The sequence below is a fragment of the Saccoglossus kowalevskii genome, chromosome 19 (genome assembly GCF_978046115.1).
Source record: "Saccoglossus kowalevskii chromosome 19, keSacKowa6.1, whole genome shotgun sequence".
NCBI classification, from domain to species: domain Eukaryota; kingdom Metazoa; phylum Hemichordata; class Enteropneusta; family Harrimaniidae; genus Saccoglossus; species Saccoglossus kowalevskii.
This window is the reverse complement of record NC_140659.1, coordinates 24,477,328-24,493,392: the sequence shown is the minus strand read 5'-3', so window position 1 is coordinate 24,493,392 and position 16,065 is coordinate 24,477,328. Positions and strand designations below refer to the sequence as shown.

Sequence of the window (16,065 nt, the reverse complement as noted above, 5' to 3'; positions counted from 1 at the left end):
ACATGTTTCTACAGGTAGTTGAAATATGATAAATTGCTGATATCTGACTGAATAACTATATATATATATATATATATATATATATATATATATCAGTTTTGCCCATGTAAAAAGTACAAGCAATACATATTAAATTAGAAAAAGGTTAAAATAGTAAGTAATTTTGAAATACGAATATTAACAATAGCAATTTCAAAAACTATAAAAGAACTAAAAAATGTTAAAATAGTAAGTAATATTGAAATACGAATATAAATAATAACAATTCCAAACAAATAATAGAATAGAAATGTAAGAGTAATTCAATAATTAATATTATATATGTATGACATGCACATTGTTTTTCTAATCGCGGTGTTGGTTGGTAAACTGGGTTTCAAATCGCGTTTGGTATTTCTCGTTAAAATTAAACATTTACGTTAACGACGGCTGGCGATTGCCCTTGCTACTCGTAGAGCTTAATCTTCCTTTACTCAGACGTGAAGACTGTTTCATTGATGACTGTGCTAAGGTGCGAGACCGTGAACTACTCATACTGAAACTCATTGCGTTATGTTTCGTACAACACGATTGGTACATCATGAAAGCCTCCCTTGCATCTTTCTGTTGAAAGATAACATATTATTGACACGAATTATTACAGTTTCACAATTTTGTGTTTTCTTATTTTTGTAATACGTACATGTGTGGAATAGGATACGTTGTCTCAAAGAATACAACAACATACATGTACTACTAAAACTCGAACAGCTGGTTAAAACTACTACACTACACTCAACTTTAATACATTACAACGCATACAACACAAATATATGGCGTACCTACAATATGTCTAAATGAGAGTTCAAATACCGAAGACAGTTATATTTGGTATATTTTTTGAAATTACGCACCCACAGCAGTTGCGATTTCCTTAAATTCACAAACTTAAAAAAAAAAACGGAGATACACCTAAAGGTGCACCTAAATTAATATTTAATGGCTTATCAAATCAGAAGTAATCTGATACACTGTAACACGTAATAAGATATTATGCCCTGTTCGAGACAAATCGACAATTTTATTCAATTAAGTGCCATTGCCTTCAAAACTGTCTAGGATTTTTAAGCAGTTGCGACCCTCAACGAAATACCATTTACATCCGTTTTGGTTGAACCGAACAAACCGGGGTATATTAACACCAAATTAAGTAAATTTACCCATACTTTCGTTTCTAAATATCAATATCGTTATTAGTATTATGTGATTATTGGTTTAGGTGAAAAAGGGAAGTCTGCTTCTCTGCGCAAGTAATGCAATATTAAAATAAGTAAAATATTAAGCACTGGAATGTCTCAATATCTGAAAATATGTACGATCTTGATGAATATTAGATAGGTATATCACATTTAGCGCAATTACATACAAATACAACTAAATTCAAGCACAGCCATGAATCAGGGGCAGGGTTGTGCATACGTAAGAGATTTATTCAATTATTGAGATCGACTCACCTTGAAGTTTTCATGCAGAAATGTATATATGAAGGGATTCACAAAGCTGTGCGACATAGCCAGTAAATGCACAAATAAGTATAGTCTTATAATAAGCCATCCACTCTCACCGATCATCACGTCTGGGTCAAATACTATAACAAGGCGTAAAGTCTGAAGTGGTAGCCAGCAGATAAAGAAGACACAGACGACCATTAGAACCATTCGTATTATCTAGAAACAGCAGATGAACTAATTATTTCTTCGTAAGATAATGCCACATCATAGGAAATTTAAAAGATTAACTATGTCGTGAGAAAAAATCGTAGAAGTCGAATCTCATTCGGAAACGTGTCACTTAATTTGATGGAAATATATTCTTTTGCATTTTGGATTTAAATTATATAACAACCTGCCAAGACGAGGTTGGAAAAGCTATAAAGAGTAGTTCTCGTACGTAACCCTTACAACATTGAGAGTTTTAATCACTACTACAAAGTTTTTTTCTGTCTGCGGACAATCCCGATAGTAACCTATAACATTTTGTTAATTCATACGGTGAAAACGCGCTTAAAATGTAGCATATATATACCGATGCTGCAAGTTGTGAGTGAAAACTAATAGAGTCTGAATAACTCGGATAAACTGTGAATATTATTCAATATATTGACGTTTTTTGAACATTCGGAATAAATTGTGGTATTTCGGTGAGCACTTATGTAATCTTGTTGTGATCAAGATGTGTTATTCTTGGTATACACGATTCAAGATATCAATAGCCTTAGATTGTGCTAAGAAGACGTTCACGAACGCTTAGCACGGGCTATAAAACGATATGTCGAGCTAAATGTGATCTGTTGTTATGACCGGATCTAGACCGTTAGTACAATGAAGTGTACATAAGCGCTTAGCCCAAAATACCACTGTATTTTTGGTATGCCATGTCCGACATGTAATAAAATCAACGCCAGCACAAACAGGGGAATTATTTTCGTGAACAAATAATCCTGTAATACTGGTAATTTGCACGTTCTAAATTTGCATTGTTAATGTTTTATAACCATATAACTAACATGTACACGTTCCTCGTCACTGTAGTGAGTAAAAATAGACACATAATTAAAGATTTGTATATTCTTAACAAGTTTGAGCGCTAATTACTATTCTCTTCCATGCGCTGGGTAAAGCTGTAATCCAAGCACACAAGTTTAGCTTAAATCTTAGCCCGTACTTTGTGTAGACTAAATACGACTACGTTCTCTATCACTCATTATTTGACTATATCGATATATACCAAACAATTGTTTTACATCAGTTTCAATAAATATTATATGAAATTTTGTCGATCTAAACCTATGATTACTCTATATAGATAGAAGAAAGAAAACATTGTGTCACAATAACTTATGTATTAGTACGACGTAGTTATATGTAAATTGTCAGTTCACCAAAGCAATAAAGGAATGTAAACTTCGTGAATTCATCTCGGCATCTCAACTATGCGTCCATTTTCAATTGTTCACACATGAGCAACTGCTTATTATTTTCCGGGAAGTTATTATTTCGTTTAACATCCGGAGAAAAAAAAACAATATTTATTTATAGGGATATAAGCTAAAATAGACTAAATACAAATAGTAGTCAGTTACAACGATCATTAAACATTATTATTATTATCCGAAGTGCGAATTTAACAGTATATGTGTTTCCCAGTCCCCTTTTAAGACGAGTGGTATGTGCAAAATGGTTGTCCAAAAAACACAATAAGATATATAGAAATAATTATTCATGGCTTAAGTGTTATTTGCCACTTGCGGCTTATGTGTTATGCCATATACGTCAGAATACGTCATCAAATCTTAAACATAGTCTCATCTCTAAAACAGACAAATGATCTATTTATATACTGTTTAAAATGACTCACCTTTAATGTGTTATTTCGGCGAATGGCATCTTTATTGCGGTCATCCTGTCCTGGGATACTTTTCGACCATAATCGTCTGGTTATGCCGCCATATGTCACAGCAAAGACGAAGAAAGGACTGAGAAAGATGACACCAAATATAAACATCTCATACGCAATTGTCGCCGTCTGATTATCGGCCCACACCTCACTACACGACTTTTTTGATTCATTCATCAGAGCATTAGTCACGCCCTTCTCCACTGCTCGTACTGTGATCAACTGTACAGTGCTCAGCAATATAGCTATACTCCAAACTAGTCCTATTATGACAACTTTGCGGTATCTCTGGTAATTTATATGCGTTTGTAATGGTAATGCGACTGCTCTGTATCTGTCTATACCGACGACCATCAAGGTGAAAATACTGACCATTACTGAGACCTGCAAACAAAAATTGCAAAATCATAATACTGCAAAAATTGTTATTGATAGCTGTCTACCTGAACAACATAGTTATACAATATTATATATATATATATATATATATATATATATATATATTACTAATTTTAATATTAGTCATCCCATGCCGTGCATTGTACATTCAGTACAGCGCAAAACTCGATGTGGCAGCTAGTACACGTTTCACGCTGAGGCCTGTCTAATAACTGATCAGGGACTGAGAAATATAGGGTAGCCTGCAGTGGTTATACGTCGGAAATATAACAGTGTTTGGGGACCCGTGTTTCGCGAAAAAAGGTGTTTGATTAACTTCTTTTTATTCTCTACACGGATAGTGTTCAATTAGCGTGACATTAAAATTAGTCTCTTGTACTCTGCATTCATTGAGACCTCGTTGTTTAGAAGCTTTGGGGTGAATTTCTCGCCGACGTCACTGTGTGTGACTGAGCTCCCACTGGAGCTACACGGTACCAACTTTTGAGTCCTAGGTGTCATCAATATCATTAGTATTACCGATCTGTGTGCAACTTATATTACACCCGTTACTTGTTTATGATTTAGTTGTATTAGTTAATGAATAAGTATTATTAATACTATTTTCTGGTTGTGTGGGGTATTGTTAAGGTGAAGATTCTCTTGTATTTCCGTTCGTTAGACTCTTGTGATAATTGTTCTCGAATATAATGAGAATACCGCAAATAATCACATTATTGTACATTGCTAATTCAGTATATTTCATTTCAGGGCCCCCATATTTGCTTACCTAAAACCATATTTGCGTCTAAACATTGGTGTAGTAGATATCTCAAAACACGAAAGCGCACACGTTCTAAAACATAAGTGAAAGCCATCCAATTCCTCTGCTGCCAAATCAACATGTGATACGTAAATATGGATGAAAGCTTACATCATCTATATGATAACGCCATTAAGTATATGTAGTTCAATTCAATTTGCTTGTCAAGTAAAATGAAGTTAAAACAAAACGTATTTAGTGACGGGGGACATATCAGTTTAACACGGTTAGTCTTACGTAATAAATATCGAAATAGAAAGAAAATCCATAATCAAGAACAACAATGTAGAACAGTGCTAACTCGCGAAGTTAATTCACGCAACTTAATATGTATTCTCATTGCAATGCTATCGTGTTATATGGCATTCCAATCACACAACTCAATATCCTGCAAAAAAATCATAATAGGACTGAAAATCTAATCACTAACAGAAAACTATTAATGAGATTCTAAGAAAAAAATGCAAATGTGACATCCTCTCAAAAAGTGAATGCTGATGGAAATGCAGACAAACAGTTGTCAGATTTAGATAAAGCTTAACGATTTCTTTACCAACAGTTAATTCCCAGATGCACTCAAAGTTTGAAAAATTACCCCTATTTTAAAAAAGGGTCACCATTCCATGTTAATAACTATAGACCTATATCTATCCTACCCGTTATTAGCAAAATATTTTAGTCCTTTACAAATTTCTTTACAATTTTTTTTACAAATTTCTTGAAAAATGTCATATCTTATTGCCATCACAGTATGGTTTTCGAAAAGATTACAGATATTACAGATAATATAGATAGAGGCCTTGTTACATTTGGCATTTTTATTGACTTAAAAAGGGCCTTCGACACTATAGACAATCAAATGTTACTCCAAAACTATATGATCATAAAACCTCTACCCAGTTGGAAGGTTGTCTAGCCGTTGACGGTTCGCCTATAGAGGGCGTACGTTTAATCACCTACTTTTTTCATTTTTTTAAATAGTTTTTCGTGCCAGGAGACAGTTCCGGACATTGAATGTGACTGTTGTCTCTCCTGACTTTTTTGTATGTGCAAATTGTAAGTGCTAGTGCTGACACGTAGTGCATAGGGGTTAGCATTGATCCATCAATAACATGGAAAACTCACATTGAAAAAGTTAAGAAAATTATCAGCCCCAAAGTAGGAATAATCTCGCATTCGCCACTATATCCCTAAATCAATACTAATCCTTCTATATAACACACTAATTCTGTCACATTTAACTTACTGCATTGAAATTTGCGGGATACATATCCTACATGCTGGAACCAATACTTCGTTTAAAAAAAAGTAGCTAGACTAATCACATTTTCATACTTTTGTGCACCTCCTGCACATATCTTTCATCAACTCGGCATACTAGATATTTATAAACTTTGCAAACTTCACACTTGTCTATTTATATTTGACCTTAAACATAATCGCTTTGCCAATAATCTGAGTCACTACTTTGATGATCTGTCTCATAGCTATCCGACGAAGTCAATATTGCAAAGCAACCTTGCAATTCCAAAAGTTAACCTGACCATTTCTCAGCATAATCTAAAATTTGCATCTGTTAAACATTGGAACTCACTCCCAACCTCCCTTAAAATATCTCATAATAGAACACACTTCAAAACACATTAAAACAGTACTTACTACAGAATTAAATCTTTTACCTTATCAATATGTTTTTTACACATCAGTTTTGTTATGTTCTTTTATTTCCTCCTTCTATGAGTTGTATATTACTATCTTGGTTGTCCTACCTACCTAACTCCATTTTAATTTATTATTCTAATCATTATTTAACAAGTTTTATTACCATAATATCATACAATAAGTTGGTTTTTGAGCTAGATTAGTTCAGACGAACATTTTTTTCCCTGGACCAAATCAGAAAATTTCAAACATCCTTTTTTTCTTTCGCACATTGTTGTTTTCTGTTGTTGTATATTTTCTGGTGAAATAAATCAAATCAAATCAAATCAAATCAAAACAAGTTCCATAAGATCAATACTTGAAGAGCTGTGGCTTCCAGTAAATTGACTCAACTTTATTGTTCATACCTCGTACAACTAAGCACCACGTACAGAACTCGACGCTACAGCAATTACAAGCTACGCAGAGTATCAGGTAACAGACTTGAATCTTATGATGATCGGTGATTTGTACACTCAAACTGACAGTGAGTGTCACTGAAAATCGCTGTGTGGTATATCCAATACAGTCATTAATTATTCATGAGCGATCTAGTTTCTTTTTCACTATACACAACATTTCCTCTATGGACGTTTTCCCCAGTTATCCCACAAGCTACCTGCCACATTGGCACTATTATTTTGTCACACATGTTCACATATGACGATGTGAACAGAAATGATAGTTACTGCTTGAGTTACCATCTAACATATAATTCGGGAAAAAATCAAATTAAAATGGAAATCAACAAGGCATTGGAAATCATGTAAAACTCTGGTCAACTGAGCGTTGGCTATTCTGCATTTTATCACTCTATACGAGCGTGTCAAAAAATAGTATCTGTTATTCGATACACGATTTACAGATAATGCATGACCCAGCTGGGACACCCATTCTTGTTTAATTTATCGATGCTCACATGTTTGATGTGAGCTCACTGATAAACAATAGAACACACAAATTATAATAAACTACAAATGCTACGATACCAAGTTGAAGAGTTTTATTTATTGATTGTGGAAACTATCAATTTGCGCACTGTTATTGGCTGGCACACAACAAAATTGAAATCTAACTAATTAATTTAATAACTAATTGCAGGTGACGATATATTCAGACAGGTGATTAATACTGCATGTTAATTAATATTGACATAAACTATATGTCGAAATATGGTAACTGTAGTAATAAATTGTTTAGTTGTGTAATGTTTATGAACACAAAGTGAGTGCCTCGCAATTATTACGCCGGTCATTGGCACATGGAATAATGTAGACGCGATTTCGCACAGCAATTAGAGTGATTTTTTTTTTAACATTCAATTTGTCATCGACGTGCAGTATACAGTTCTGTTTCAAATGCAATGTGCTCGTCCTGAATGGTGGGTCTAATTTCAGCATTAAAGTTTAACGTTGGTAATTACTGGTATAGTGGGGATTGGAAGAGCCTAGTGAGTGTACAAATCATTGCAATAGCAAGTATCATACCTGTTTGGTAAACTGTACAATTGGACAAAGTATATCTTCGAACATCCATTGCTGGAACACAATATAAACAAGCGTGAACGGCATACAAAACATCGCCATCAATATATCGGCTACAGCCAGGTTTATCAGATAGGCGTTCATATTGTTTCTAGGACGTTTGATTTTGGAAAGAGTAATCACCACGACAACGTTCCCACACAGGGATAGTATGATCACGGCAGTATAAGCAATGCCAAGCAATACGCGACCAGTGAACGATATCTGTTTTCTGAACAATGAGTAATCCGGGATAGTTCCGTTGAATGATACAGATTCATTGTATACGCCTTGACATAACAACTCTCTGAACATCAAATACGACGGACTCTGGTAACACTCATTCTCGTCACATGTACAGTTAAAGACAAATTTGTAATAGTCTTTCACCATCGAAGTTCTGTCCATCGCGTCCACGTGTTTCGACACTCGGGGTGCTGCAGAGCAGGAGTGTCGCGAATTCAACCAGGAGAAGAGTGGTTCTGATCGAGAACTGCCTCGCTCATGCATTGAAACTGCGTTTCACGGTTGTCATAGAAACAACAGCTCAATCATACGACCACGCATAACAGGGTACGAGGGCGTGGTCTTTATTTACATAAACAGAAAGGCTGACGCATATACACTAACAGTAAAATAATTTCGCGGCTCTAAGAACTTTTACTTTTTGAAAACCATTTGCATTGACGTGCATTAGTGTCATGTTGACGATCAGTTACGTTAGTATCATACTCAACTGATTGATTGAGTAATCGCATTTATTTGAGGTAAAGGATAAAAATGTGGGAAATAAAACTGGTAGGTTACATGGAAGTAGCTGGCTTGTATATCTTAGTGTACTTACGAAATGCGTATGTTTATAGCGTTAATTCTACTTTTATAGTCAGCAGCGAGAAAACAATAAAGCAAGCTCTGACGTTCAAGCTTATTAAGTAGCAGTGGAAGTAGGTTTGCAGATTACTCAATATAATATCGAATACAACTTACTATACAAGTAAGTCGCACAAATCAAAAGCACTTTCGTCATTACGTAGCACTATTTTTTTCTGAAAGCCACTGCATTGAACGATTAAAACGCATCGCCGAATATTTCTTTTAATATACATAACTTCCATTGAAAACTCAGGCAGTCACGTTGTCTTATGCAACAATGTTGTTGTATGTTGGTACCCGCAGTTTTTTTTAATTAACGCCAATGTGCGAACAGAAGGCAGCGTGCGTCTATGTACGTGCAATAACCGCCAGAGCAATGCTGATTGTATTACGCACGTGTGCATGCCTTTCATTCACGAAACGATCGGCCCATCATTTCTGTAACTCGTATTATATATTATTATATACTGGTAGACAGTTGTACTGTGTGACTTGAGTTGCTTTGTGTGCTCGTCAAAACAAACACCGTTACACCATTGTACGCTCAGTATTATTTGCTTTTCATATTTAAATGTGTAAACACAGAGATCGTTTCATATACTATAGTAATTGATTAAGTATGATACGGGTAAGGGTTGGCCACCTTTCCGACCTTGACACGATTCTAATTTGAAATTCGAACACTCGTGCACTGCATAGTACTTTTACCTATACGCACTCAAAACGTGCGAAAAATGATGGGACATTCGCTGTCAAAATGGGATGAAATCATGTATAATAAGCATATGAAAATTTGTGCTTACAACTGGTTTTTAATCCGTTTCGAAAACGTGCACAGAATGGTCGTTTTGTGCACGTTTTCGACACGGCTTATCAGCTACCTCAAGTGCCAAATCCATGAAATAAACAACCAATGTCAATAGAGTAGCCTAGGTGTTAAAAATGGATTAAGTACTGGCAAACCAACTTCTGCATATGTATGTTACTAAACGCTTGCTTTTTAGCTGATTTAGTCATCATTTTTGAATTCAGAAGCCCGCAAAACCTAATATTACATGTGAGTACGAAACAAATCCGTCGAGATGTCACGTTTTCCCGTAAAAGGGATGCTGGCTGTTCCCTCTCTGGACTCCCTCCCCGCGTATACTAGTACTGGTACTACCATGGATTAGTACCTTCCATGGTACTACCAACTCTAACCATGTCCCTATTTGGTGACGCATGTAAAGCTATAAATGGGCATCAATACTCATTTCGCCCAATATTTCGCTTTTATAACATTTTATAACATATCACTTAATTTCCGACCGGAAACACGACCATGTTTTTATCCCTTTTTTTCTCACTCGCTTATTAAAAACACTGACCGCTTGTTCAAACACTGGACACTGGCACATGAGTTGTCGAAATGGTTGTTTTAGTGCTAAAGTTTGAGGATTCAATGAGTATTAACCATTATTTAATTTCGAACGACACTTCCAAACCATCATACTTTGTTTCGTTCGCGAACGTACAGCGGGAATGTGTTCCGTTTGAATCCAGGGCTGCTATATCGTTTCAACAACATGATTATCGAGACAATTACGTGATACAGGCAATGCTAACTCCTTAGGGCAGAGAGCAGATACACCAGGAACATATTGATGCCATGTATTTAAAATGCGAGCATGCAGACGGGCGATATTTCTGGGTTCGCGCGCTCAAAAAATAAGCGAAAATTATTCAACAGGCGGTTGCAAAAGCGATTAAAAATGATAATCGAAAAGCAGAAGCGAGCAGGAGGTTGGGTGAAATTAGTGCTGTACATTCAGGTCCTTTGTAAAAATACGATCGGCCAAGATCTATATCATTCTGAGGCACGCTAGAGACAGACAAAATGCAGTTTTAAATATTGACACCGTTCGTATTTTTTAAATGAGTCAAAAAATAAATAAATTGTATGCTGCTTAAGCGATGATGGATTGAAACAGACTCGTTTTGCAAGTTTTAACGGCTACGTTCTCCTGAAGATATAAGACTTCACTTTCGGAGTTATTACCGAAGATAATGTACAACAGCAAAAAACAACAACATTTGGTTATGTGAAATAGAGTAGCATTCATGTAGGTCCAATCAGTACTGTTGTATCGTCTATTTCGTCAACCGAACGTTACTACCCGGACCTGCTCGTCGATTATTATTGCAAATGTCATTTTTTCCCAGAATCAATTGGGTATAATGATTTTCATTTGGTTTCACCAAAGACAATTGTCTTTGGTTTCACGTGATAGTTAATCTGATTTATCATATAGCATTACAAACAGGAAGTCCTCGGCATGGGTCAGAGTACTAGTATACCCCAGACTACTCGTTTTGATGAATATAACATGTACGGAAACATTACTGCCGTCTGAAACTAACTTTTAATTTTATTCAATTAAACAGGAACATATATATTAAAAGTCATATTTTTTACTAGTGAACCACGTTCACGAGAACATCTGATAACTATTGTGTGTTCGGAAGATGCGCATTGCGGAAAGATACTTGTAGTTTGATACGAAAGTAGTGACATCGCATGGAAGTAAATATGACGTTATTGTTTACTTGCTCATCATAATATTCCAGCCCTGCTTACGTTGGGCATACGGCGTTTGACATTGGTGTTACTATATGTACTATACTGTCTATGGTTAAACAGGGCCCAAATTGATAGGGAGTAAAACACGGAAGTGGAAGAGCTGTCCATGCATTGACCAATCACACAAGAGCTCACAAACACCAACGAAATATTTGTTGTTGTACTTAACAAAGGGGTTTGGCACTAAAAACAATGGAACGTTTATAGGCTTAACGTTGGATTTAGATCGTGTTATAATCCAAATCCCCCACTAAGACTTGTAAGCACCAATTTTCATATGGTAAATTTGGGAAAGTGCTGGTGTAGTGGTTGTTTCGGTATTTATTTATTACAAGCTATTTGCGAATTCATTACAGGTAATATGAGTATACTAGTGCATTCTGCGGCCGTATGTTTACTAGCGAAGCGATTAGGAATGCAGAATGGATACACCACAAGGGGAGTAACCAGTTTTGAACTCTGAATCCTTAATCCGGTATTTTATTCTTTTCATATGCAAATGTTGGCAGACGCTTGGTTTTTCACATTGTTTTATTTTGTCGGCGCACTTGCTCAATCTGTCGTGAAAATGCCGTAATTATTACGTGGACACGGGACTATTTTGCATTGTTATATTATTGCTCTCGATAATCCTGTTTGTGCAAGAAAATGACTCCACAGGTTTAATTATTCAACTATGCGTAACTATAAAATTAAACATTATAAATGAAGTGTCAAAACAAACCGCTTAATTCAAGTTGTCCAATTTAGAAAAGACTATTATCTTATTTGCACAGTCATTACCAATATTATTGAGCGAGGCTCTAACTATGAATACTTCAGTACATATACAATAAATAAGGTAAATTATTTGATATCGTGCTTATTCCAGGGTTGTATACACTAATACAGTTATGCGTGAATAACAAGTGAAATGTGATCACCGCAGTTTGAATATTTCCGTGTTATATAGTTATCGTTTATATAGGCGCATTCAATATGAAATTGTAATGAATATTTCCACAATATATAAAAACAAGTATAACTGGTAAATTTAAGTTCCCGGGTGAGCAGCGTTGTGCACATTTCTCCCCGTAGATAAACTGTACTTTAGTTTACTGTTCTGTACAATACACCACCTTCGTCTAGTCTAGCTCTATCTTCACCTTCCCCACAACTCTGAATGAGATCCGAATTGAATTCGAGCAAAATTGCTATGACTTAGTAGAGGAGAAAATCCTGTATATTGTGAACAGTTTATTTATTTACCGTCACTGCTAGATAATAGTGGTTGACAAGACTTTTACTTATTTTGTATCTCTGCACTCAAACCTAACTAAGTTTTAAAGAAATCTTGACCAATTCTCAAGTAATGACAGATTTGGCAAACAATCAGTACCGTGATATTCATAGTAACTGATGTGAATTGACAAAAATGAAACCGGTTTTCGATCTTCTAACAGTGAAATATGCAGGTTTACTGGATCTCCCGGTGGCCTGTGTGCTAATTAGAAACATTAGGAATTGGGGCTTAATGTTTAGAAGATGTTGGGTCATTACCAAGTGCAATTTTAGCGGATAGAGTAAGAGTCTGGGAGTTATAAAAACAAATTTGTTTGCTTGGTGTCTTCGACCACAACTATGCCCGTATATGCCATAGGACTAAACCTATAGAGGTATGTACGTGTTGTTAGTGGAATGAGGGGCGGCAAAGGGGGTAGCACTATCTGGTACAGGTCACAGGTAATAAAAAACGACATTTTACGTTTTTACGGGAAATAAAATGAAAGTTCCATTTACGGAAAAATATTTTTTTTTACACTTTACAGGTAAAGCAAATTCCTAATTACATTTTACTTTTTATAATATTTTCGATAACTTGTGTTTAGGAATCAAAATTTGAAATTGCGTACGAATTACGACATTTCATTTGGAAAATGCTTTATACACTTACAAAAAATAATATCTTTGTACAAATTGCGAACGAATAAAATAGCTGATTATATTTGACACCTTGTGCTGTCTATGAATTTACGTTTTTTATTTATTTAAATTACATTATTACGAAAATAAAAACAATTGATTACAGCTTAAAAAATACCCCCGACTTCCTGAATGAACGGGTATTTCCCGAGAAATAATCACCGAGGTAAACAAAATAAAGAATCCGCTCCCGAGTTCATAGGCGACGAAAACGCAAGACGAATTTAACCGTCGTACTTGTTTTGATTTGTAACGATCCGTACAAATTTGAGAGAGTCAAACTCGTTCGTTTGTTTGTATGTTCGTGGGTTGACGTCAAAAACCTACCAATTATATTCTGATAACATAACAAGGCTGCACGTGGTATTGACTAATAATACTACGTATGGTAATATATACTATGTACAAAAAGACAGAAGTAATCCTGACTTTTTCCAAATATCTATCTTTCACATGTGGATAGCTTGCCCATGCATACGTAACATGTTACCTCATGTGTTACCCTCATGGCACTGTGACGTGATAGATACGTTAAAGATTTATTCCGCCATCACACGGTGCCCATAGTCCGTAAAAATAGCGTTACTTTTTTGTGTCCAATATATTGCTCCATCTACTTGTATTGTCCAGGAAAAAAAATCGATTAACAAGCTTGTAGTGTTGACGGCTGTAGACGTATAAAATGGCTACTTTGGCAACCATGTGAATTGTGAGAATGCTTCAGAGTGTTTCAATAAACATCACCTGTAGTGTATATACGTAGTAACTAAGTTACTATAGCTTCAGTATAGTACTTGTCATTATAGTGGATAACTTGATTTCTCACCATCTCTGAAAATACCAACTTGAATTGACGGAATATTTAACGATCACACTTCATCACCTATAGCCGTACAAGATATGAACATCTTAATAAGAGTGAGCGGGTGATCATAGGCGAGATGTCTTTGACATATCTTAATTACCACGCAATATTACAGTATTTACGCAAATTAATCTCCGGGTATTACATACCTTAATACATAACGTTGATGCCATGTCATGAATGTATTTATATGCATGCCAATATATGATTAAGTGCTTATGGTGAGCAGTTCTCACAATATACGTCAAACCTAAATAGTTAATTAAATGTTACTGAATCGGTTTAATTCACACAAACGCATGGCTAGGTGTTTTATGATATATTATTACATTTCCCTTCTAATCACAATTTTTATTAGACGCCGATGTCATGGAAATCCGGTAAATTCACACCAACGTTGGCTCTTCTGTTTGATAGAAAACGTAGCATCAAAGACTATAAATTGACAGTTTATTATTCATTGTGATAGGTTGGAAGTCTTTAAAATGATGGAAACTTTATATTCTTGTTTATGTTATTCGAGCCACTTGTGTATGTGTTACCCTTTATTATATTATACCAGTATATTGATGGTGTTAATCCATCTATCTGATTGGTCCAAACACAAAATTTGCATATCCAATTAAGGATATATTGGCTGATAATGCACACTTACACTACACAAAATGGCCCTGCAACATGAATTGACTGCAAATTTAATGCGGAATTACATTAAACCGGTAGTATTTTATTTTTAGGGAAATACAGTGGATGAATTTTGAAGAAAAAAATCTAAACATCGAATTTAAAACATCTAAACAATTATATATCCATAATATTGTATTTTGGTAAAAGTGTCGGTAGTTGGGCGATCGTCATTTGCTACACAAACCTAAACAAACGCCAGATGTAGCGGCGTCCGAATTCTATCAGACGAAATTGCACCTGGGTAATTGCCTTCTGTTTCAACGGGATAATGCAGAATATTTATGGTATTATAATTCTCCAGTGGGGGTAAATAAATTAGGGCAGATGATGAAAGTAATTTCGGAAGCTGCAAATTTGTCCCGAGTGTACACCAACCACTGTATTAGAGCGACCTTGATTCGGTCTGAGTTGAGATAAGGCGTATCATGTACGTCTCCCACTGGCGGATTCGGAAATTCGGTAACGGGTGCTCTTATTGACGTGGCCGTTGGGAACGTCCGCGCATTTTTTTTTTCTGCGGGTTGAATGGCGGACTTGGGCTGGGGCGCCTCCCCTAAATCCGCACGTGTTCTCTGTCACAAAAACGAGGCGAGCATCACATCTTACACCAACAAACCTACCTCCGAACAACGATAACATTTGTCAGGCATACTGTCACAAATTTGGTTATACCAAAAATGTATCCAGGTCAGATGTTGGAGTTGGGATCGCCGTGCCGGTCACTATACGTACATGATACACCACCGCATCTCGCCATGACTCAGATTTCGGTGTAATTAAGTAGCGCTGAACGTCAAATATCCAGTACACTTACAGGTAGTATGATGAATCAAACATCTGGTTTATTTCACAACTACTTTCAATGGGCCAAATTGTACAATAATCGGAATGGAAACGTGGAAAATCCGTTTTTTTTGTTGTGTAGTAGTAAGTAGTAAAAGGTCAATAAGGTAATCTTTTGTTATGTGAATTTTTGTATTTACGCTGTTTTATCCACTTGGGATATGTTTTGTTTTCACGCGGAATAAAACAAGTTTGTATTTAAGGTATAGGACTGGTGCAGGTTCGTGGACACTCCGAGTAATTTTTTTTCGCTTTTCTTAGCCGACAGCCTTGGTGTTAAAATTTAAAAAAAAAACGATTTTAAAATATAGGAAACCGAGACACGCATATGTGATTAAAAGTTCCGAAAGTTTGT

General features: G+C 35.6%; 1 protein-coding gene across 1 annotated transcript; it reads right to left on the bottom strand.

The window, feature by feature from the left end:
* Positions 1 to 301: 301 nt before the first annotated feature.
* LOC100373400 (prokineticin receptor 2-like) lies at positions 302 to 3,802 on the bottom strand. The gene is made up of 3 exons (XM_002731432.2): positions 3,397 to 3,802; positions 1,494 to 1,706; positions 302 to 603 (listed from the first exon to the last, which is right to left on the bottom strand). Exons 1-3 carry the CDS (start codon positions 3,787 to 3,789, stop codon positions 415 to 417), a joined length of 795 nt encoding a protein of 264 aa, XP_002731478.2. The 5' UTR covers positions 3,790 to 3,802; the 3' UTR covers positions 302 to 414.
* Between the last annotated feature and the right edge of the window lie 12,263 nt (positions 3,803 to 16,065).

What these genes read in the sequence shown, in the direction of transcription:
- LOC100373400 (XM_002731432.2), bottom strand. Translation starts at nt 3,789, where the DNA reads ATGGTCGTCGGTATAGACAGATACAGAGCAGTCGCATTACCATTACAA. An exon ending in GCCGAAATAACACATTAAAG is followed by an intron (nt 1,707 to 3,396) that starts GTGAGTCATTTT and finishes TGCTGTTTCTAG; the next exon opens with ATAATACGAATGGTTCTAAT. An exon ending in TTCTGCATGAAAACTTCAAG is followed by an intron (nt 604 to 1,493) that starts GTGAGTCGATCT and finishes ATCTTTCAACAG; the next exon opens with AAAGATGCAAGGGAGGCTTT.